Source organism: Salvelinus fontinalis, chromosome 4 (assembly GCF_029448725.1).
Source record: "Salvelinus fontinalis isolate EN_2023a chromosome 4, ASM2944872v1, whole genome shotgun sequence".
In the NCBI taxonomy this organism is placed as follows: Eukaryota; Metazoa; Chordata; class Actinopteri; order Salmoniformes; family Salmonidae; genus Salvelinus; species Salvelinus fontinalis.
The window spans coordinates 44751864-44777557 of NC_074668.1; the positions used below are offsets into that span (position 1 = coordinate 44751864).

At 43.0% G+C, this 25694-nt stretch overlaps 1 protein-coding gene across 2 annotated transcripts in view; it reads right to left on the reverse strand.

The window, feature by feature from the left end:
• LOC129853862 (whirlin-like) overlaps positions 1 to 18837 on the reverse strand; it is a 116728-nt gene extending 97891 nt beyond the window's left edge. For both annotated transcript variants that reach the window (XM_055920314.1, XM_055920313.1), the window contains exon 1: positions 17331 to 18837. In XM_055920314.1, coding sequence (XP_055776289.1) covers positions 17331 to 18089 — 759 coding nt within the window. In that variant the 5' untranslated portion in view covers positions 18090 to 18837. The remainder of the gene's footprint in view (positions 1 to 17330) is intronic.
• Positions 18838 to 25694: the final 6857 nt, after the last annotated feature.

Consider the following 25694-nt stretch of genomic DNA (forward strand, 5'->3'; position numbering starts at 1 on the left):
CAAAGACATTTTCCCTGACCTCTTATTGTCTGTTGTGGAATATTCAAAGGTGTGAGCAAAATAACAGAAAGAAAGCAAGCTAGCAATTTGGTTCCCTAAATGGTTAAACGTTTCTGGAGTTATACTAATGTAGTTCATCACACTAGTTGAATAACTGAATAGTGTAACAGATGGGGATCAATAACTTACTCCTCAGCCTAAAATGTCTCCACCGGCACTGCCATATTGCTAGCTTTTCAGTGGCATAACTGGCTAGGACATTGTCAAGGAGGGTTGGTGGCGCATGTGTGCGAAGCAGAAGTCCCGAGTTCTAGTCTCGGTAAGTGCTGGTTAGGTAGGAAGTGGTACGGCAAGCACAGTGCCAGTGCTGCATCTACATTCACACTGTACTGCCAAAGAAACAACCTGATTACAGCTTTACAAGTGCATCCCTGCTGTTACTGACAGACGAGAGGTGCACTGAAGGGAAAGAGTGTAGTATCACCATTTCCCAACTGATGGCCCAGACAGAGAGGTGAAATATAATAATGTCAACCACCAAACAGACACAAACAAATGTTTTCTTCCATACGGTATGTAGTGCACTTTTGACGAGAGCCCTATGGGTCCTGGTCAAAAGTAGTGAACTATATAGGGAGTAGGGTGCTATTTGGGATGCACTCTAAGTTAATGAAGCAGGAAACACTGTCAGGCAATCAAGTGTTAGGGTACATAATGCTGTCTGCTGTGTGACTTGGAGCTCAGAAGCTGATGTAAAAGGTGGCAAAGAGCATCTCTGTTCCACAGGGAATTCGGTGGCAATTAGCAGAGTATCACAATAATGGATACTACAGTTTTGCTATTGTTATTCAACTGTAATACATCCAAATTAGTCCATCATGCTACTCGTCTAAGCAGTTATATGACACGAATCCAAGATGGCGTAGCAGACATCTTTGTCTTGTCGTGTCCCGTGTAAATATATATTTTTCCTTTGTATGCATTTCGTATATATTTTTTATATTTTTAACCTCAGTTTCAACATACTCTCCTGCAACCCGCCCCACCCAATGTGGTATGGATGTGCTATTTTCTATACTTTAGAACCAGAACACCAAACAGAAGCTAGCCAGCTAACTAGCTAGTAGTCAGTTAGCCACTGCTAGCGGTCATCAGCTAACCTTAGACAGGTCAACTCCTGCCAGTCTGCACAGCACGATTCAACCCAGAGCATACCGGACTGCTTTTTCTCCACATCTCCGGTTTCCTACCACAAGCTATGAACCGTTTCACCTGGATCATCGCAGCTAGCTAGCTGCTATCCGAGTGGCTACCCCCTGGCTAACGTCTCTGTCCCGAAGCAAGCACCAGTGAGCCTGGAACTACTGCCAGATAGTTTCTGGATTAGTCAAAGGTATATGGTTTAGAGAGAAATAGTCGACGCTGTCACGTTCCTGACCTGTTTTCCTTTGTTATGTATTTGTTTTAGTTGGTCAGGGCGTGAGTTGGGTGGGTTAGTCTAGGTTTTCTATTTCTATGTGGGGTTTTGTGTTCAGGGTTTCACTGGTGTTTTGTGGGTGTTTGTTTCCTGTGTCAGTGTTTGGGCCACACAGGACTGTTTGAGGTTAGTCACGTTTGTTGTTTTGTATTTTGTAGTGTTTTCTTGTTATTTACATTAAACATGTACAATTACCAATCCGCATCTTGGTCCGATCCATGCTCCTCCTCGTCTGAGGAGGAGAACGACATTGACAACCTTGACAGACGCGTTATAATTCCTGTAATAACTTGCGGCTGAATTTGAAAGGGTTTCCTTCGTTATTTTACCGTTCATGTCTTCCATAGAGAATGTCTTGATCTACTTCAAATAAGGTCTGTGTTTTGTGCAGGCTTAAACAGCCTCGACGTTTTGATACCCGTGTAAATCTCACTAGGATAAGGTAACGTTTGTCAACATATTTTCATAAATCCACTCTACAAAAAAATGTATCTTCGCTTATATATCTACACAGTTATAAAAATGGCACGGTGATGTAAGCCTACACGAAACACAGACCTTATTTTAAGTGAATCTAAAAAATATCCTATGGAATAAATTAAGGAACCGCTTTTCAGATTTTGCTAGAAGGTGTCATGGGAATTATGACTTGCACTTTGGTTGTCAATTCTTACCATGCCCATTATTAAAATAGGATTTCCTGCATATAGAAATTAAAGTTTTTGTTTTCAACATTCATCACAGGTAACTTAAAATAGGGGGGCGCTGTTTTCACTTTGGAAAAAATCGTGCCCAAATTAAACGGCCTCGTACTCTGTTCTAGACCATACAATATGCATATTATTATTACTATTGGATAGAAAACACTCAGAAGTTTCTAAAACTGTTTGAATTATATCTGTGAGTAAAACAGAACTCATTTGGCAGCAAACTTCCATACAGGAAGTGAAAAATCTGAAAACGAGGCTCTGTGTCAGGGCCTGCCTATTCAACTGGCTTTTATTTATGGATCTGTATGCACTTCATATGCCTTCCACTAGATGTCAACAGGCAGGAGAAGGTTGAATGGGGTGTCTAGCTTGATCTGAGGCCGAATAAGAGCTTTTGGAGTGGCAGGTCAGCTCTTTTGTCAGTTTTCAACGGCGCGCGAGGAAGCTCCACATTGTCTTCTGAAAAGCGTTCGGTATACACGGCAAATTGCTCCGGCTCTGATTTTATTAGATACATATGAGAAACTTCATAAAGTAGGATTTTCAACCAAGTTTTACCAGTTTATTCGAAGTTTATTGGGAATTTTGGAATTATTCGTTCCAAACGCCAAGAGTTGATGGGCATGTTCGCGCCACATGACTAGCTAAAGTTGCTAATTCGACAGAAGAAATGGACACTATAAAACCAAACAACGATTTATTCTGGACCTAGGTCTCCTTGCACAACATTCTGATGGAAGATCAGCAAAAGTAAGACAACATTTATGATGTTTTTTCTGTGTAATATGTTGACTCCAACACGGCAGAGAATAGGTGAGCGCTGTCTCACAATAATGCATTTTGTATGTTGTAGTAAAGTTATTTTTAAAAATCTAACACAGCGGTTGCATTAAACTCTATTTTTATTCAAACAGTTGAGAGTATTTGTCTCCTAAGCAGACTCTTCAGTATCATTGTCACTTCAGAGCTGTGTGTGTGTATTTATGTATTATATTAAGTTAAAATAAAAGTGTTCATTGTTCATTCAGTATTGTTGCAATTGTCATTATTACAAAAATGTGTGTGTGTGTGTATGATATATATATATATATATAAAATATATTTTTTTAATAAATCGGCCGATTAATCGGTATCGGCTTTTTTTGTCCTCCAATAATCGGTATCGGCATTGAAAAATCGTAATTGGTCCACCTCTAGTTTCAACAGGCTCCTCCGTCGCGACGTTCCCTGAAGGCCCATCCGCTAGCCTGCAAGCCAAAGCCCACTAGCTGTCTAGAGCATATCGGACTGTTAGCTGAAGAGGACCATCAGCCAATTTCTTGTGCTACAATAGATATTTTGCCAATTGTCCTGGAGCATTTTACTGCCTACACGGAGACCTGCCAATCCAACACGACTGGTCTGCCGACGTAACCGTCCGAGGGGGCTACAACAGACTTCTTCCGTCGCGAGGCCCTTCTGCTAGCCCCGGCCCGCTAGCTGTCTGAATCGCCTCCAGCTCGCCTAGCAACCCACTGGTCCCTATGCTCACTCGGCTACGCATGCCTCTCCCTAATATTAATATGTCTTGTCCATTGCTGTTCTGGTTAGTGATTATTGTCTTATTTCACTGTAGAGCCTCCAGCCCTGCTCAATATGCCTTAGCTAGCCCTTTTGTTTCACCTCCCACACATGCGGTGACCTTACCTGGTCTAAATGATGTCTCTAGAGACAAAACCTCTCTCATCGTCACTCAATGCCTAGGTTTATCTCCACTGTATTCACACCATACCATTCCATTGTCTGTACATTATGCCTTGACCTGCTCCTTTTACTCTCTGTTACAAACACACTAGACAAACAGTTCTTATAGCCTTTAGCCACACCCTTATCCTACTCCTCCTCTGTTCCTCTGGTGATGTAAAGGTTAATCTAGGCCCTGCAGCGCCTAGCTCCACTCCCGTTCCCCAGGTGCTCTCATTTGTTGACTTCTGTAACTGTAAAAGCCTTGGTTTCATGCATGTTAACATTAGAAGCCTACTCCCTAAGTTTATTTTACTCACTGCTTTAGCACACTCTGCCAACCCGGATGTCCTAGCCGTGTCTGAATCCTGGCTTAGGAAGGCCACCAAAAATCCTGAAATTTCCATCCCTAACTATAACATTTCCCGACAAGATATAACTGCCAAAGGGGGCGAAGTTGTAATCTACTGCAGATATAGCCTACAGAGTTCTGTCATACTATCCAGGTCTGTGCCCAAACAATTTGAGCTTCTACTTCTAAAAATCCACCTTTCCAGAAACAAGTCTCTCACCGTTGCCGCTTGTTATAGACAACCTTCTGTCCCCAGCTGTGCCCTGGACACCATATGTGAATTGATTGCCCCCCCCATCTATCTTCAGAGCTCATGCTTCTAGGCGACTTAAAGTGGAACATGCTTAACACCCTAGCCATCCTACAATCTAAGCTAGATGCCCTCATTCTCACACAAATGATCAATGAACATACCAGGTACAACCGCAAATCCATAAACACGGGCAACCTCATAGATATCATCCTGATCAACCTGCCCTCTAAATACACCTCTGCTGTCTTCAACCAGGATCTCAGCAATCACTGCCTCATTGCCTGCGTCCGTAATGAATCTGCGGTCAAATGACCACCCCTCATCACTGTCAAACGCTCCCTAAAACACTTCAGCAAGCAAGCCTTTCCAATCGACCTGACCCAGGTATCCTGGAAGGACATTGACCTCATTCCGTCAGTAGAGGATGCCTGGTTATTATTTAAAAGTGCTTTCCTCAACATCTTAAATAAGCATGCCCCATTCAAAAAATGTAGAACCAGGAACAGATATAGCCCTTGGATCACCCCAGACCTGACTGCCCTTGACCAGCACAAAACATCCTGTGGCGTACTGCATTAGCATCGAATAGCCCCGCGATATTGCATTTTTCAGGGAAGTTAGGAACCAATATACACAGGCAGTTAGGAAAGCTAAGGATAGCTTTTTCAAACAGAAATTTGCATCCTGTAGCACAAACTCCAGAAAGTTCTGGGACACTGTAAAGTCCATGGAGAATAAGAGCACCTCCTCCCAGCTGCCCACTTCCCTGAGGCTAGGAAACACTGTCACCAACGATAAATCCACAATAATTGAGAATTTCAATAAGCATTTGTCTACGGCTGGCCATGCTTTCCACCTGGCTACCCCTACCCCGGTCAACAGCCCTGTACCCCCCACAGCAACTTGCCCAAACCTCCCCCATTTCTCCTTCACCCAAATCCAGATAGCTGATGTTCAGAAAGATTTGCAAAATCTGGACCCTTACAAATCGGCCGGGCTAGACAATCTGGACCCTTTCTTTCTAAAAGTATCCGCCGCAATTGTTGCATCCCCTATTACTAGCCTGTTCAACCTCTCTTTCGCATCGTCTGAGATCCCCAAAGATTGGAAAGCTGCTGCGTTCATCCCCTCTTCAAAGTGGGAGACACTCTAGACCCAAACTGCTACAGACCTATACCTATCCTACCCTTCCTTTCTAAGGTCTTCGAAAGCCAAGTTAACAAACAGATCACCAAACATTTTGAATCCCACCGTACCGTCTCCGCTATGCAATCTGGTTTCCGAGCTGGTCATGGGTGCACTTCAGCCACACTCAAGGTCCTAAACAATATCATAACCGCCATCGATAAGAGACATTACTGTGCAGCCGTATTCATCGACCTGGCCAAGGCTTTCGACTCTGTCAATCACCACATTCTTATCGGCAGACTCAACAGCCTTGTTTTCTCAAATGACTGCCCTGCCTGGTTCACTAACTACTTCTCAGACAGAGTTCAGTGTGCCAAATTGGAGGGCCTGTTGTCCGGACCTCTGGCAGTCTCTATGGGTGTGCCACAGGGTTCAATTCTCGTGCCGACTCTCTTCTCTGTATACATCAATGATGTCGCTCTTGCTGCTGGTGATTCTCTGATCCACCTCTACGCAGACGACACCATTCTGTATATTTCTGGCCCTTCTTTGGACACTGTGTTAACAAACCTCCAAACGAGCTTCAATGCCATACAACGCTCCTTCCGGGGCCTCCAACTGCTCTTAAATGCAAGTAAAACTAAATGCATGCTCTTCAACCGATCGCTGCCCGCACCTGCCCGCCCGTCCAGCATTACTATGGACGGTTCTGACTTAGAATATGTGGACAATTACAAATACCTAGGTGTCTGGTTAGACTGTAAACTCTCCTTCCAGACTCACATTAAACATCTCCAGTCCAGAATTAAATCTAGAATCGGCTTCCTATTTCGCAACAAAGCATCCTTCACTCATGCTGACAAACATACCCTCGTAAAACGGACTATCCTACCGATCCTTGACTTCGGCGATGTAATTTACAAAATAGCCTCCAACACTGCAAATTGGATGCAGTCTATCACAGTGCCATCTGTTTTGTCACCAAAGCCCCATATACTACCCACCACTGCGACCTGTATGCTCTCGTGGGCTGGCCCTCGCTTCATATTCGTCGCCAAACCCACTGGCTCCAGGTCATCTATAAGTCTTTGCTAGGTAAGCCATGCATTATCTCAGCTCACTGGTCACCATTGACTGCCTTATTTCATTTAAGTCATTTAAGTCATTTAGCAGACGCTCTTATCCAGAGCGACTTACAAATTGGTGCATTCACCTTATGACATCCATCCTTATCTCAGCTCACTGGTCACCATAGCAGCACCCACGCGTAGCACGCGCTCCAGCTGTTGTATTTCACTGGTCACCCCCAAAGCCTATTCCTCCTTTTCCTTCCAGTTCTCTGCTGCCAATGACTGGAACGAATTGCAAAAATCACTGAAGCTTAAGACTCATATCTCCCTCACTAACTTTAAGCATCAGCTCTCAGAGCAGCTCACATATCATTGCACATGTACATAGCCCATCCAACTACCTCATGCCCATGTTGTTATTTATTTTTTGCTCCTTTGCACCCCAGTATCTCCACTTGCCCATTCATCTTCTGCACATATATCACTCCAGTGATTAATTACAATTACTTTGCCACTACGGTTTATTTATTGCCTTACCTCGCTAATCTTAATTTATTTGCACACACTGTATATAGATTTTTTGTATTATGTTATTGACTGTACTTTTGTTTATGCCATGTGTAACACTGCTTTCCTTTATCTTGGCCAGGTCGCAGTTTTTTATTTATTTTACCTTTATTTAACTAGGCAAGTCAGTTAAGAACAAATTCTTATTTTCAATGACAGCCTAGGAACTGCCTGTTCAGGGGCAGAACGACAGATTTGTACCTTGTCAGCTCGGGGATTTGAACTTGCAACCTTTCGGTTACTAGTCCAACGCTCTAACCACTAGGCTACCCTGCCACCCTGTTGTAAATGAGAATATGTTCTCAACTGGCCTACCTGGCTAAATAAAGGTGAAATAAAAAAAAGTTTATATAATTTTAGCACCCAAAACCAAATAATCTTAATGCTCATATTACAGCAATACCTATAATCATCCAATTACCCCAAGCCTAGATTTGCAACTAATAGTGGTAAAGACTACTCTCAGGGTCCAGTTTATCATAGTGTGAGGATGTCACCTGTCTGGACCATTCATTATTGGGCCCATAGGTTTCCTGGGAGCCTGAGATTGTTCTGCATCCCACACGGCCCATAGTAAATAAGTTGCCTTCCACAAGCCTTGGCTCCTGTTTCTGTAGCATGAGACAGCTTCATGTACAAGTTCCCCCCCTTTACACTAGTCTATCACAGGTTCTTACCCCAAATCTATCTCCATAATGCTGAGTGCCAAGCAGAGACACACCGGATTCCATTTTCACAGTCTTTGGTATGACTCAGCAAGGGATTGAACTCCCAACCTTTCAATCTCAGTGCGGACACATTAACCACAAGGCCACTGAGTTGATCGAAAGTACTGCACTCTATAGGTAATTGGGTGCCATTTTGGATGTAGCCTGAGATGGAGTCTAGTCCCCAAGTATCTTCATTGCAGACAGTGATTACAAGCTACAGCTCATTGCTCTAACAGCTACATAAAACACATAATTTACTACTGCCTATCTATCTATCCATCCATTCCACTGCTGTCTGACGGACAGACTGGCTTGATGTGCTGCTGAAGCATATCAGTTTAAATGTTTCTCTCTGTAGAGGGCTGTTGGTTGGTATTCTGAGTGAGGGGTAGAGTGAGATACACAGTATTGTCCAGGGAAGACAGAGAGCAAAGAGAGAAGGACAGAAAGATATGCTTTAGCAGTGAAAGGGAGACAAAAGAAAGAAATTAATATAGGTCCAGAGAGAGAGACAGACAGAGAGAGTGAGAGATACAGAGAAAGCGAAAGAGTTGAAAGACAGAGATGAAAGATGGGTGACAAGAAATGGATCACTGGTGACAGGAGACAGGTGAAAAAGAAAGAAAAAAGGAAAGAAAGGAAGATGGGGGAGAAGATGACAGACAGGTGGCTTTGATAAAGAGAAACAGCACATACAATGGAGATGACAGTTCAGTAATGAAGCCAGGGACAAAGTCAGTCAGAACCAGGGGGGTGGGGGGTGGGGGGGGGGGGGGGGGGGACGACATGTATGGGCTAGGGCTGATCTGAGCCATACACTAATCTAATTGTCAAAAGAATGAGCTCTCAGACTACAAATAACAAGAACTCATGTAAAGTGCATTAGTAAGCATCTTACATTTAACCTTGGGCAGCTTCAATATGTTCATTCTCAGTCTCAGTCCTTTGGTGCAGTGTTGAATACACTTTATGAATACAGGCCCAGAAGTATAAAAAGAGCAGGGCATGATTTTGAGAGATGGTTGAGGTGAGTCTCATGTCGTCCTCTTTTCTTGCATCTCGTGGAGAGAGCTGTGCCGGAGTATGTTAGGCCCCGCAGGCCCCTCAATGGTGCCTCAGTAAGGAAGAGAAGCTATATAGGACACATTTTGTCCATGGGATGAGAACCCACCCAATTGATTCAACTATAACTCCACATTTCAAACATCTCAAAAAAACACTGCTGCCCCCTCAAAGCAAAATAGCTCTTTGATGAATCAATGGCTGAACTGCGTCCCAAATGCGTCCAAAATGGCACCCTATTCCCTAAATAGCGCACTATTTTTGACCAGAGCCTTATGGTCCCTGGTCTAAAGGAGTGCACTGTATAGGGAACAGGGTGCCATTTGGGATGCAACCCAAGCCTGGCTGGGATCCACTTTGATAATACTGACCACGCCATGGCAGCTGAGGACAACTGCTGCTCCCTCCCTTGATATCTATTTATTTAATTATTTGCTTATTATTCACCTCATTATTCACACTCCGCCGTTATATAACGGTACCGTTTCTCTAACGCTTTTGTCATGACATTCGCTTTTTGTTAGGTTACATGAAAAACTCAACTGCCCCTGTGTATCACGCTATATAAATAGCAGCAGCAGCATTGGTTAGAGGTCTGTTCCAGAGCGGTGGGAATTCAGCACAGCTTGTTTCTGCTTCATCTACTTCCTCCTGAATGAATGGAGAGGACGAGGAAGAGTATTAGCTATTCACAAGACTGTGAGGGCTGTCTTGCCTTCAGCAAATTCCTCTGTGTGTGTGTGTGTGTGTGTGTGTGTGTGTGTGTGTGTGTGTGTGTGTGTGTGTGTGTGTGCGCGCATGCGTGTGTGAGAGCATGTGAAAGAGAGGGAGGAAAAGAGAGAGGGAGAGAATGCAGATAAGAGTGACCGATATAAGCTCCTTCCTTGCCAGGCTGTTTGGTTTACTGTGAAGAAAGAGTCACAACACTGCAGGGGAGAACCATGTAGGTAAAACCCCATAGACCAAAGTTTCCATTTCCCTTCAGCTACACTCCCCCCAGCTCTTTGACAGAGAAACGTACAGGCTTTAAGTAATATGAGATTTGAATATATTACACTGTATGTGTTCCATAACAGCACCGGATAAACAATGAAGAGTATACCAGCACAAAAAAAGGTATGAAAATGTATACATTCACTAATTTAAGTTACTCCGGATAATAGCGTCCGCTAAATCACAAAAATGTCACCGTAAATGTATATAACTGCTCACTCCCTCCAGCTGCTTCCTGTCTGGCAAACATACAGTGGCACTTTGTCTACATCTCAAATGGCAACCTATTTCCTAAATGGTGCACTACACTACTAAAGTAGTGCACTATATAGGGAATAAGGTGCCATTTGTGACATATCCTTTGAAGTAGCACAAGAGAGGAAGCATTAGCCTTGGTGCTCCCTGCCGTAAATGCTGCCTGCTTAATTAAAAGCTTTAATGAATTATTTAGTTCTTGATGAGATTGGGGATCGAGACCAATGAATAACTGAGAGCGAGCCACTGTCTCTCTCTGCAGGGAAATCATAGCAGCACAGCAGGGTGGTACAGGCCTTAGGAACGGATAGGAGTCTGCTGGGATAGGAGTCTGCTGGGAACGTATAGGAGACAAAAACTGAAAAGTGATGTAACAGTTATATAAAATGACAATTTCATCCTGTGGATCTTCTCAGTTATCTGGAACAAAAAGCCTTTTCCCATAACGTTATGAGTTAATAACCCTTTTTCCATCAAAAATATGAATGCATAAAAAAAATAACAGCGACAAACACACTGGAAAACCATTTTCATTTACTTTAGGCACCCTAGAGCGCATTAGTAAAATTGCTCGGAAGAGGTGGTTTTAACTGCATTCTAATGTCGACATTGCTTATGGAAACCGTATTAAGCGAGTTAAGGCTTTTACACATTTTATGAAAATATATATGGCCACTTATGTAAATAGAGCTCTTTGTAATGGTTCAACTGTGTAAAGACTGTTAGAGACCTTAGTGACCTGAGCACCTTTTCATGTATAGCATAATTAGCTTATCAGTAGTAATTATCTAGTTTTGGGTTATATTGAACCTATAGTGCATTCAGAAAGTATACAAACTCCTTGACCACTTGCCCATGTGTAACACACATACAGTGCATTCGGATAGTATTCAGACCCCTTGACTTTTTCCACATTTTGTTACATTACAGCCTTCTTCTAAAATGTATTTTTTTAAATCCACCTCATCAATCTACACAGAATACCCCAGAATGACAAAGTAAAAACAGGTTTTTAGACATTTTTGCAAATTTATAAAAGTAAAAAACTGAAATATCACATTTACGTAAGTATTCAGACCCTTCACTCAGTACTTTGTTGAGGAAACTTTGGCAGCGATTACGGCCTTGAGTCTTCTTGGGTATGACACTACAAGCTGGGCACACCTGTATTTTGGGAGTTTATCCCATTCTTCTCTGCAGATCCTCTCAAGTTCTGTCAGGTTGGATGGGGAGCGTCACTGCATAGCTATTTTCAGGTCTCTCCAAAGATGTATGATCGGATTCAAGTCCGGGCTCTGGCTGGGCCACTCAAGGACATTCAGAGAATTGTCCCGAAGCCATTCCTGCAATGTCCTTCCTGTGTGCTTAGGGTCGTTGTCCTGTTGGAAGGTGAACCGTTGCCCCAGTGTGAGCGCTCTGGAGCAGGTTTTCATCAATAATCTCTCCGTTCATCTTTCCCTTGATCCTGACGAGTCTCCCAGTCCCTGCCAGCTGAAAAACATCCCCACAGCATAATGTTGCCACCACCATGTTTCACCAACTTTCCTTAGTTTAATTAAGGTTAAATAAAAAATAAAAAAACATAGGGATGGTGCCAGGTTTCCTCCAGACGTGACGCTTGACATTCGGGCCCAAGAGTTCAATCTTGGTTTCATCAGACCAGAGAATCTTGTTTCTCATGGTCTGAGAGTCCTTTAGGTGCCTTTTGGCAAACTCCAAGTGGGCTGTCATGTACCTATTACTGAGGAGTGGCTTTCGTCTGGCAACTCTACCATAAAGGCCTGATGGGTGGAGTGCAGCAGAGATGGTTGTCCTTCTGGAAGTTTCTCCCATTTCCACAGAGGAACTGTAGAGCTCTGTCATAGTGACAGTCGGGTTCTTTGTCACCTCCCTGACCAAGGCCCTTCTCCTCCGATTGCTCAGTTTGGCCGTGCAGCCAGCTCTAGGAAGAGTCTTGGTGGTTCCAAACTGATTCCATTTAAAAATTATGGAGGCCACCGTGTTCTTGGGGACCTTCAATGCTGCCGTATTTCTTTGGCACTCTTCCCCAGATCTGTGCCTCGACACAATCCTGTCTCAGAGCTCTACAGATAATTCCTTCGCCCTCATGACTTGGTTTTGCTCTGACATGCACTGTCGACTGTGGGACCTTAAATAGACATGTGTGTGCCTTTCCATTTCATGTCCAATCATTTGAATTTACCACAGGTGGACTCCAATGAAGTTGTAGAAACCTCTCAAGGATGAACAATGGAAACAGGATGTACCTGAGCTCAATTTCGAGTCTCATAGCAAAGGATCTGAATACTTATCTAAATAAGTTATTTTCGTTTTTATTTTTAATACATTTGCAAATATTTCTAAAAACCTGTTTTTGCTTTGTCATTATTAGGTATTGTGTGTAAATTGATGAGGATATTTTAAAAAAAAATCTTTTTTTAGAATAAGGCTGTAACGTAACAAAATGTGGAAAAAGTCAAGGGGTCTGAATACTTTCCGAATGCACTGTATGTGTGTTACACATGGGCAAATGGACAAGTACTGACAAGTACAGAAGGAGCCTGTCTCTGAGTGCAAGTACGATCCTATAAGAGTTGGATAGGAGCCATCTGTCTGGGATTAGAACATGTTTTGCAGAGTTGGACAGAAGCCATCTGCCTGGGTTACGATAAGGTCGTGGTTGAGTTACTGCCCACCAGTCTAGTCCCTGTGGGAAGACGGGAGATGGTCGTCAACGTCGAAGTTGGGGAGCGAAGTGAGAATAACAGGATGAAGAGAGAGGAACTGTAACTCAAGGAGGAAGAATAGCCATCCGGCCCAGCCTGTGCAATCCTCCTGTGACATTTGCTACATGCACTGTATATAGAGAACTGTGTAACAGTATGCTATACAGCTGAAGCATCCAGTTGGGAGAATACATCTGGTTTGAGCTTTTATCAGTGTCCGTCTAGATCTGTACCTTGAGAAGAACCGAAGACCAACAACAATACATTGACTCATAATTACCAGGTTCCAAAGATAACAAGCTGAACCCATTCAAAACGTAATAAGTAAGACAACACAACCCTATTTGTCTGTCCTTCAGAGACTCCTCTATTCAGGTACAATTAGCAGCCTGATGAGCAATAACTACCAAGACCAACATCCATATATTTAGATATGATTTATGTATATCTTAATATATGACTCTGCCAAGGCCCAACCATTCTAAATCCCTCCTTTTGAGGCAAGCAAACAGAAGGAGTTTGGAGTGTGACTGTTTGAGGTTGTGGACAGGTGTCTTTTATACTGATAACAAGTTCAAACAGGTGCCATTAATACAGGTAACGAGTGGAGGACAGAGGAGCCTCTTAAAGATGAAGTTACAGGTCTGTGAGAGCCAGAAATCTTGCTAAATACCAAATACTTATTTTCCACCATAATTTGCAAATAAATAAATAAAAAATCCTACAATGTGATTTTCTGGATTTTTTTTTCTCATTTTGTCTGTCATAGTTGAAGTGTACCTATGATGAAAATTACAGGCCTCTCTCATCTTTTTAAGTGGGAGAACTTGCACAATTGGTGGCTGACTAAATACCTTTTTGCCCCACTGTATCTAATAGAATACATTTATATTTAATAAAAAATATCTATTCATATTTTGGCTCAGTATTTGACGAAATAAATGACTGGACATGTTAACTTTGTAAAACAGTTTTTTCCTTCTAAAGTGATCCAAAATAGCCTAATTTTCTTTGACTGTGTTGAAAAAGGTTATTTATTTGGTCTTAAATTATACATCAATCAATTCTGAATCCTCTGAAAGGGCTTTTATTTTGCAACAACAGAAAGCTGCAGGTTGTGTATTCAAGTCTGACTGGGTGAAATCAGATGGCATTTGCCATACAATGTCTTGTGACAGACAGCCTGACGAACACAGACAGCAGCACTGATAAAACACACCTGCTGTGACAACAAAAGACCCCACTGATAGCAACCCCACAAATAATGTCACTATGTGAAAAACATACATTTTCCTGACTAGATAAGAGAACCAGGCATTACACTATCTGATTGAGTCTTAAATGGCACCCTATTCCTTACAATGCACTAAATGACACCATATGGGTTCTGGGCAAAAGTAGTGCACTTTATAGAGAATATGCTGCCATTTGAGACACACACTCTCACTCTCACTCTGCTGCCAGTATTCATCTCCCTCCACTCCACTCACCCTGCCCCCTCCACTTTACGTTCCACTTACAAGTCCACTTTCAATTTCATACTACTTTTAGTGCACTATATAGGGTATAGGGTAACATTTGGGACGGCCCCAGTATCTGCACTATACTTTCTCTCCTCAGACTAGCGAAGTTAGAAAAGAGAAATTCAGCTAAGGTCCCATTGGAGACACAGGCCATGGTAGGGAGCATGAATCTGTGATCAGTGATGTAGAATAAAATACAACATTGATTTTGATGGGATTAAAACTAGCGTCTTAAAGTGGACCTTAAGCAACTGATGTAGTATCCCACATGACACTCTCTGTCGCTCTGTTTCAGCAGACAAGACTACTACTAGTAGTTTGCTTTTCACGGGTCCTGTCCTTTTTCCTTAACAGACAGGAATTGTCTCCCAAAGGGTACACAATCCCTTATGAGAGCACTACAGTTGACGAGGGCCTTTTATGGCTCACGGTCAAAAGTAGTGCCCTTTTTATAAAGAATATTGTGCCATTTGAGACGTAAAAAGAGCTTTTGTGTGTCACATTATGTTGTATTGGAACTGGGCATCATTGCTACTACTACCCTGTGTCTTGGTTTCTTCTGTTTTATTCATCTTCTCTATTCAGCTGTGGATAGGCATATGCACTATGAATAGGGACAGTGGCGACCAGTCATTCAGGGCACGTGGGTTCTTTGCCTGTTTTGCATGCTATTTTGGCATTAATATGTGTCACATATCAGTTAGCAAACAATGTAATTTTAAAAAATGAAAAAATATTTAGTTAATAAAGCCGCATACAAACATGGTCTCTTATTACTTTCTTGAGTAAGGCAGTGCCAAAATGCAGGTGTTTCAGCCTAGCTCAGTGCTTTCTGTGGTGGTGGGGCAGCCAGCGGAAAATACGGAGTGTAGGCGTTGGTAATGTTCCCTAGTTGCGCCATGCTTGGCTCAGTGTTCTGTCACTCATGGGGACACTACGTCACGGCAAAATCTACGGGTAGAGCTTAAAAATTGAAGCACTTTGGGTGCTGCCATAGAGTTACATTAGAAGTGCCCATCCAAGAAGGCTCAAGGTCATTGGCCACAGATAAAATGATGTCAAATTACGTTATGTCTACAGTAGCTTTGATTGGACTGATCATATCGACATTATACTTTCAAAACATTAGCTAGCAAGCTACGACTGGAAAAATACATGTTCAATGGTCATCCAACTCGGAATTGCAAGTTGGGAACTCGGGCCTCTTTCTAGAGCTCCGACCTGAAGATGACTGAAGCACCATAAATCCAGAGAATGTCAGACTTTGATGACAAAGACCGCTGCGCCACCTTCCTGTTCAAGTGAGCACTGCACAACAAGTTGAGTCCAAAGATGTCTTGTATGCTGCTGCTGCATAAATTATGTAATATTCCAGGGAGAAATGTATACTGTAGCTAAGAAAGTAATACTAAGTGTATGTTGTGTAGTAAGCTGTACATTTTCCCCTCATAATTTAGCCTACTGCTCTGACTTGGTGGTGCACATGTAGCCTATAGCCTGTTTTTAGATAAATGTAAGCATTTAATATTGTAAGAGCTTTCATTGTCTGCTTATATGACCCCTTTATTTATATTACGGTTCTGACTTGGTGTATAGGTAGAATACTGTAATAACGGTCCATGTTCTGAATTCTGTCACTGTACATTTCATAAAGTGATGAACAAAAATTGACTATGTTCATCCTTGCTCGCTCATTAATGTATTACTCAAAATTACAGATTGCCTCTTATCCGCACGTCATCCCCCTATGCCATCGTTTGTACATTTCAATTGTCAGTGGAAACTGAAGAAAAAAAATTCTGCAAGTCAGCCATATCAGCTATGCTTTGTTAAAAGGCAGTAAATGAGGCTGAATGAACTGTTTCACTGCCAGACAAGGCTCCACTGATAAGCAGGCGTAGAAGTGATAAGGTGTTGGGACTGCTGTTGGGACTCTGCTCTTGAGACAGCTTTCTGTAGGCCCTAACAGTTTGTGGGCACCGTTTGTCACCGTTATAGTGCAATTAATGTATTGTTTAATGTTGTGTTGTGTAGTGTAGTGGCTTTGCTGGCATGCATTAAACACTTTTTTGTTTGTTTGCCCCACCAAGATTTACATGCTAAAATTGCCACTTGATAGGGATATCCGTACACACACATGTAACAGTATAACTTTAAACCGTCCCCTCGCCCCGACCTCGGGCGCGAACCAGGGACCCTCTGCACACATCAACAACTGACACCCACAAAGCGTCGTTACCCATTGCACCACAAAAGCCACGGCCCTTGCAGAGCAAGGGGCAACACTACTTCTAGGTTTCAGAGCAAGTGACGTAACTGATTGAAACGCTAGTAGCGCGTACCCTAACTAGCTAGCCATTTCACATCCGTTACACTCACCCCCCTTTCAACCTCCTCCTTTTCCGCAGCAACCAGTAATCCGGGTCAACAGCATCAATGTAACAGTATAACTTTAAACCGTCCCCTCGCCCCGACCTGGGCGCGAACCAGGGACCGTCTGCACACATTAACAACGGTCGCCCACGAAGCATCATTACCCATCGCTCCACAAAGGCCGCGGCCCTTGCAGAGCAAGGGGCAACACTACTTCTAGGTTTTAGAGCAAGTGACGTAACTGATTGAAACGCTAGTAGCGCGTACCCGCTAACTAGCTAGCCATTTCACATCCGTTACACTCACACACACACAATGAGATTTGAGGTGAAAACCAATGCATCCCTGCTTCAAGGAGGCTGTCCCAGACACACAAACACACACATATACACACAGACACACAGCCTACCTTGACTGCCTCCATGTGTGAGAGTCTGTCAAACAGCATGTCGTTAACAGTCACTATCTGATCACCGACCCTCAATCCCTCATTCTCAGCGAAAGATCCGGGTTCTACTAGCGACACATATATTCCCACATCGTGCTCGGAGCCTCCCCGGATGCTGAACCCTAAACCCTCATTGCTCTTTCTGCGTCTCAGTGTCACTTGGCGGATCTCTCCAAAAGGCTCCCCCTGGATGAAAGCCTGGGGAGCGGTCCCATCAGCAGTGGTGCTGAAACCATCCTTGCCGGGACACGCTCCCGGTGATGCATGACAAGAGAGATCGTGAGGGTTCATACAGTGAGCAGTGGGAATTTGGACATGGTGGTTTGCTGCATTGCCGACTTCTCCTCCAGAGCTTTCAGGGTTGTTGCCACTGTTTTGCGGTAGATGGTCCGTTTTAAGGTACAGGCCCTCGGAAGTATACTGGTCAAACAACAGCTGGTCTGAGCGCGGAATGACCAACCGCAACATGGGGAGGAGTTGTCGTTTGTTTGGCGTGTTGAGGATTATTTTGAGAGTTTGAACTAAATCGAAGACGTTGCGCTTTGCGTGGTAAACGTTTAGACAGTGTATGAACTGTTCTCTCTCGAAGTCTGTGAGCAGCAGGTTGAGCGCGTTGTGCAGCTTCCGAACGTTTGCTGACAGCACGCGGCCACCCGACCCAGTTCCCGAGTTAGCCGTCGTTGAATTGAGTGAAACGCGCTCCAAATCACTGCTCATCATGCTACAGCTTTACCGTAAACAGCACACCCCCGACAGGGATGGTCAGATCATGCATTTGAAATACCGCTATACAAGTCTCTCCGCTCCGAAAACACATGACCGCACAGTGATTCTTGGAGGAAGTCAGCTTTGAAAAGTGTCATCTTTCCAATAATGCCCGTCGGAAGCATCAAATAATAACAGCTCTCCATTGCCGCCGCATCTTCGATTTTCACCTGTTTATGGAGAGTCCGGATTGTGTGAAGGTGCACGGTAGATCCGTAGATGATGGTGAGAAAATAATTGCTTCAAAAAGTTGCCAAATATACTCGTGCAGCAGAGCAATATTTCTAGACGTGTCACAACAACAACAACTTTTATTCAACTGAATATGATCCTGGATAACAAAGAAGACGGACAAGATGCGCGCGCTCTTGCGCTACAAACACACGGTATCAAAACGTGGCACCTGAATGTGTTCCTCTGGGTTGTCTGAGCCAAACAGTTCGCAATTGGTCATCTTTGTAGCCTACCTATGTCATCATTATTATTCTTATAGACCAAAATGAAAGAGCTGGTTGTTTCTCGTTCTTCCCAGTGTCCCCTTCAATGGCAAGGTAGTTGGTCTTCCTCTATCGGAGAGGAATATTTCATATTGTTACTTAAAAGCTCCGCACTTGCTCATTCACTCAGATCTTTTCTGATTAGGAAATGACGCAGGTGTGTGCAGTATGTGTGTGTTTGTTGCTGAGAAACTGACAGCGAGTTGCGAGGCGTTACACATCCACTCATCCAGATGCTCATCCAGATGCTCGAGAGTTCACTACTTAATTTCAATCACGTGTAGGCCTATGGACTAAATGCAGGGCTACATGTCCCCATTCAGTGTATTATAATACATCTCTGATAATTATATAATTTTTTAGGCCAATATTTGGGGCTCTGTATCTGAGATACTGTTGCTGGTGGCTCTCTATTTGTAAGGAGCTAGATAACAGTAGGCATTCAGCAGACTATAAGACCATACAGCTGCATTAGCCAGGTCCCTACACAGACCTCATCTCATAGCTGCCTACCTTACCACGGGCTAATTATAATCGTTATCTATTTTTAGGTAATTGTCTCCACCAGCAATAACACAGCAATAAGCCTTCTCCTATCCACACATTTCCTCTTCTAGATGCACTCCACTGTATTTGCTAAGGATGGAGTGAGCATGGAAGCATTAACGCTAGAATCCTTAGAAAAATGCGTTGAAAAATGAAAATATGCCAAGACTGTGCAAAGCTGTCATCAAGGCAAAGGGGGGCTACTTTGAACAATCTAAAAATCTAAAATATATTTTGATTTGTTTAACATTTTTGTGCTTACTACGTGATTCCACATGTGTTATTTCATAGTTTTGATGTCTTCACTATTATTCTACAATGTAGAAAATAGTAAAAAAACAAAAAAAACAACAACCCTGGAATGAGTAGGCGTGTCCAAACTTTTGATTGGTTCTGTATATATATGGTATATGGATAACATGGGTTCATGGTAGGCCTATCAAAACATGCGCCACCAACACATGAAAAAGCGAGCAGGCATATTGCACATCTCGCTGACTTTATTAATAAGACCCAGAAAGCAAGTGCCGACAAAAACAGAAACCTAGAAAAAGTTTTTTAAATGATCCGGAGTTGCAACTGTTGGTAGGTAAGTAGCCTATCCAGAAACAGTCAAGTAAGCAAATGTCTACAAAAACAGTAGCTAACAACACGTTATTTAAACGATCCGGATTTGAGAATGTTGTTAATTAACCTATTGTGAGACGAAAAAGCTGAACAGATAAATATCGGGTATTTAATTTACAGGAGGGGGGAATTGCATTGAATCTAAATATTAATGTCCAATGATTTACCACCCATTAGGCTAGTCACAATAAATATGCTTTAGAATAGATTCATATCTCAATCATGTGCATATACTTTATTAAGGACAAATCTAACATAAACTCTGCAAAAAAAGAAACTTCCCTTTTTCAGGACCCTGTCTTTCAAAGATAATTTGTAAAAATCCAAATAACTTCACAGATCTTCATTGTAAAGGGTCTAAACACTGTTTCCCATGCTTGTTCAATGAACCATAAACAATTACTGAACATGCACCTGTGGAACAGTCGTTAAGACACTAACAGCTTACAGACGGTAGGCAATTAAGGTCACAGTTTTGAAAATTTAGGACACTAAAGAGGCCTTTCTACTGACACTGAAAAACACCAAAAGAAAGATGCCCAGCGTCCTTGCTCATCTGCGTGAAAGTGCCTTAGGCATGCTGCCAGGAGGCACGAGGACTGCAGATGTGGCCAGGGCAATGAATTGCAATGTCCATACTGTGAGACACCTAAGACAGCGCAACTGGGAGACAGGACAGACAGCTGATCGTCCTCGCATTGGCAGACCACGTGTAACAACACCTGCACAGGATCGGTACATCCAAACATCACACCTGCGGTACAGTCACAGGATGGCAATAACAACTGCCCGAGTTACACCAGGAACGCACAATCCCTCCATCAGTGCTCAGACTGTCCGCAATAGGCTGAGAGAGGCTGACTGAGGGCTTGTAGGCCTGTTGTAAGGCAGGTCCTCATCAGACATCACCGGCAACATCGTCGCCTATGGGAACAAACCCACCGTCGATGGACCAGACAGGACTGGCAAGGGCTCTTCACTGACGAGGCACAGTTTTGTCTCACCAGGGGTGATGGTCGGATTCGCGTTTAACATCAAAGGAATGAGCGTTACACCGAGGCCTGTACTCTGCAGCAGGAACGATTTGGTGGTGGAGGGTCCGTCATGGTCTGGGGCGGTGTGTCACAGCATCATCAGACTGAGCTTGTTGTCATTGCAGGCAATCTCAACGCTGTGTGTTACAGGAAAGACATCCTCCTCCCTCATGTGGTACCCTTCCTACAGGCTCATCCTGACATGACCCTCCAGCATGACAATGCCACCAGCCATACTGCTCATTCTGTGAGTGATTTCCTGCAAGACAGGAATGTCAGTGTTCTGCCATGGCCAGCGAAGAGCCCGGATCTCAATCCCATTGAGCATGTCTGGGACCTGTTGGATCGGAGGGTGAGGGCTAGGGCCATCCCCCCAGAAATGTCCGGGAACTTGCAGGTGCCTTGGTGTAAGAGTGGGGTAACATCTCACAGCAAGAACGGGCAAATCTGGTGCCGTCCATGAGGAGGAAATGCACTGCAGTACTTAATGCAGCTGGTGGCCACACCAGATACTGACTGTTAATTTTGATTTTGGCCTCCCCCCTTGTTCAGGGACACATTATTCCATTTCTGTTAGTCACATGTCTGTGGAACTTGATCAGTTTATGTCTCAGTCGTTGAATCTTGTTATGTTCATACAAACATTTCCACATGTTAAGTTTGCTGAAAATAAACGCAATTGACAGTGAGAGGACGTTTCTTTTTTTGCTGAGTTTAAGAATGATGCATACTCCATACAGTGAATGTTTGTTTCGAAATCAGCACGGTGAAAAGAGCTGGAACAAAGGGTTGTCATTGTAAAACCATCAGTTAATAAATCCACATACAAACATGGTCTCTTTAGCTTTCTTGAGTAAGGCAGCTCCAAAATGCAGGTGTTTCAGCCTAGCTCAGTGATTTCTGTGGTGGTGGGGCAGCCAGCGGAAAATACAGAGCGTAGGGGTTGGTAATGTTCTCTAGTTGCGCCATGATTGGCTCAGTGTTCTGTCACTCATTGGGACACTACGTCACTGCAAAATCTACAGGAAGAGCAAGAAAGTTCGAGCCCTTTGGGTGCTGCCATAGATTTACATTATAAATGCCCATCCAAGAAGGCTCAAGGTCATTGGCCACAGATAAAATGATGTCAAATCACGTTATATCTACCATACCTTTGATTGGACTGATCATGTCAACATCATACTTTTAAAATCTCATCTAGCAAGCTAGACAAGCAGTCATTATCATGAATTAAGTCGACAATCTCTTTGTAAATCATTTTCATTCCTTGTCAAATGAAGAGAAATTATAGATAAAATGTATCGGTGCCCATCGCACATTGGACATAAACATTACACAAGTTGGAAAACGCTAATTCAACAATGAGTGGTTTGGAAGGGATCACTGCAAGCATTGCAAGCAATCACTAGCATGCTATTCAGTGGAGAGGGTGTGTGGTCCAAGTATGGGTTTAAGGGTCTCTTCTGAGCTTAAAAGGATAAACATTCACATGCAACACCATGGGCCAGAAAAGGGTGAATACATTGGCCATGCTGTCAATCCAGCATGACTTATACTATGTTGAAAGCATCATAAATCTAGAGAATGCCAGACTTTGATGACAAAGTTTGATGACAAAATTTGCCCATAAGAAGGAACGCTGTGCCACCTTCCTGTTCAAGTGAGCACAGCACAACAAAGTGAGTCCAGAAATGTATTGTACGCTGCTGCACAAATTATGTAATATGCCAGGGAGATATGTGTACTGTTAGTAGCCCATGTACTTCACGCCCTCACCCCAATAATTTGGTCCCCTTTGCCCTCATAACTTAGCCTACTGTTCTGACTTGGTAGTGCACATGTAGCCTACAGCTTGTTTTTGAGAAATGTCATCATCAAATATTGTAAGCGCTTTCATTGTCTGCTTATATGCCCCCTTTATTTATCCTACCGTTCTGACTTGGTGTACAGGGAGAATACTGGAAGAAGGGTCCATGTTTCTGCATTTTGTCGCTGTATATTTCAAAAGTGCTGAACAAATAGCTATATTGACTATGTCCATCTTAGCTCGCTCATTAATGTCTTAATCGAAATTACGGATTGCCTCTCATCCGTTCGTCGTTCCCTTATGCCATAGTTTGTACCTCTCAGTTGTCAGTAGAAACCATTTTTTTTTAAGCAAGTCAGCAATATCAGCTATGTTTTTCTAAAAGGCAGTAAATGAGGCTGAATGAACTGCTTCGCTGCCAGACAAGGCTGATAGCCAGGTGTAGCAGTGGTAAGGATTCACTCCATGGTGCTGAAAAGAGAGCTTTATGTAGGCCCTAACAGTTTGTAGGCACCGTTTGTTACCGTTATTGTACAATTAATGTATTGTTTAGTGTTGTGTGGTGGCTTTGCTGGCATGCATCAAAACATGTTTTTTTTTGTTTGCCCCACTGAGGTTTACATGCTAAAATTGCCACTGATTCTAACTCCCAATCCATATTGCGATAGCACGAGCATGAGACCCATATTTTCATGTTCTAGCACCATCTAGTGGAACTGTAGTGTATGACGTCTAAAGTAGTTCCAGAAGTATGTTGGATGCAATAGCTTCCTGTAGGTTACTGCCCAAAGGTTTAAACACTTAGTAGGCTTTGAACTCAATCTGGGAGACAAGTCAGTGCGATGAGGATATCTGAACAGATGTTCAAATTTATTTTGGATGATAGTCCATAGTGATTCCACAGGTAGTGGATCTAAAATACCGACATCGTCTCACAGCATTTTGTATTATTCTGTATGTAAATCCGAGACACTCTATTTAGTATGACATGTTATGTTTCGTATGGTATGTATTCATTTGTGTTTGAGGATGTCCAGCATTCATTTCGTATGATATGTTACGAATTTGCAAAACGGATGATACAGTGGGGCAAAAAAGTATTTAGTCAGCCACCAATTGTGCAAGTTCTCCCACTTAAAAAGATGAGAGAGGCCTGTAATTTTCATCATAGGTACACTTCGACTATGACAGAAAAAATGAGGGGAAAAAATCCAGAAAATCCCATTGTAGGATTTTTAATGAATTTATTTGCAAATTATGGTGGAAAATAAGTATTTGGTCACCTACAAACAAGCAAGATTTCTGGCTCTCACAGACCTGTAACTTCTTCTTTAAGAGGCTCCTCTGTCCTCCACTCGTTACCTGTATTAATGGCACCTGTTTGAACTTGTTATCAGTATAAAAGACACCTGTCCACAACCTCAAACAGTCACACTCCAAACTCCACTATGGCCAAGAACAAAGAGCTGTCAAAGGACACCAGAAACAAAATTGTAGACCTGCACCAGGCCGGGAAGACTGAATCTGCAATAGATAAGCAGCTTGGTTTGAAGAAATCAACTGTGGGAGCAATTATTAGGAAATGGAAGACATACAAGACCACTGATAATCTCCCTCGATCTGGGGCTCCGCGCAAGATCTCACCCTGTGGGGTCAAAATGATCACAAGAACTGTGAGCAAAAATCCCAGAACCACACGGGGGGACCTAGTGAATGACCTGCAGAGAGCCGGGACCAAAGTAACAAAGCCTACCATCAGTAACACACTACGCCGCCAGGGACTCAAATCCTGCAGTGCCAGACGTGTCCCCCTGCTTAAGCAAGTACATGTCCAGGCCCATCTGAAGTTTGCTAGAGAGCATTTGGATGATCCAGAAGAAGATTGGGAGAATGTCATATGCTCAGATGAAACCAAAATAGAACTTTTTGGTAAAAACTCAACTCGTCGTGTTTGGAGGACAAAGAATGCTGAGTTGCATCCAAAGAACACCATACCTACTGTGAAGCATGGGGGTGGAAACATCATGCTTTGGGGCTGTTTTCTGCAAAGGGACCAGGACGACTGATCCGTGTAAAGGAAAGAATGAATGGGGCCATGTATCGTGAGATTTTGAGTGAAAACCTTCTTCCATCAGCAAGGGCATTGAAGATGAAACGTGGCTGGGTCTTTCAGCATGCCAATGATCCCAAACACACCGCCCGGGCAACGAAGGAGTGGCTTCGTAAGAAGCATTTCAAGGTCCTGGAGTGGCCTAGCCAGTCTCCAGATCTCAAACCCATAGAAAATCTTTGGAGGGAGTTGAAAGTCCGTGTTGCCCAGCAACAGCCCCAAAACATCACTGGCCTAGAGGAGATCTCCATGGAGGAATGGGCCAAAATACCAGCAACAGTGTGTGAAAACCTTGTGAAGACTTACAGAAAACGTTTGACCTCTGTCATTGCCAACAAAGGGTATATAACAATGTATTGAGATAAACTTTTGTTATTGACCAAATACTTATTTTCCACCATAATTTGCAAATAAATTCATTAAAAATCCTACAATGTGATTTTCTGGATTTTTTTTTCTCATTTTGTCTGTCATAGTTGAAGTGTACCTATGATGAAAATGACAGGCCTCTCTCATCTTTTTAAGTGGAAGAACTTGCACAATTGGTGGCTGACTAAATACTTTTTTGCCCCACTGTATGTTACGAGCTGGTTAATGTTAGCTAGGCAAGGGGTTAGGGTTAAGGTTAGGGTTAAGGTTAGGAGTTAGGTTAAAGGGTTTTAGTATTTAGTAGGATCCCCAATTAGCTGCTGCCGAGGCTGCGGCTACTCTTACTGGAGTCCAAACAGGAAACAACACAACAAATAAAATACATAATATACATAAATATAAATAGCACTAGATTTACATTACAATTTAGCCATTCAGCAGACACTCCCATCCAGAGCAACACACAGCTAGTGCATTCATCTTAAGATAGCCAGGCGAGACCACCATATGTCACAGTTGTATCCCAACCACGTATCGCATACATAATACAATACATAATACAACGCAAAA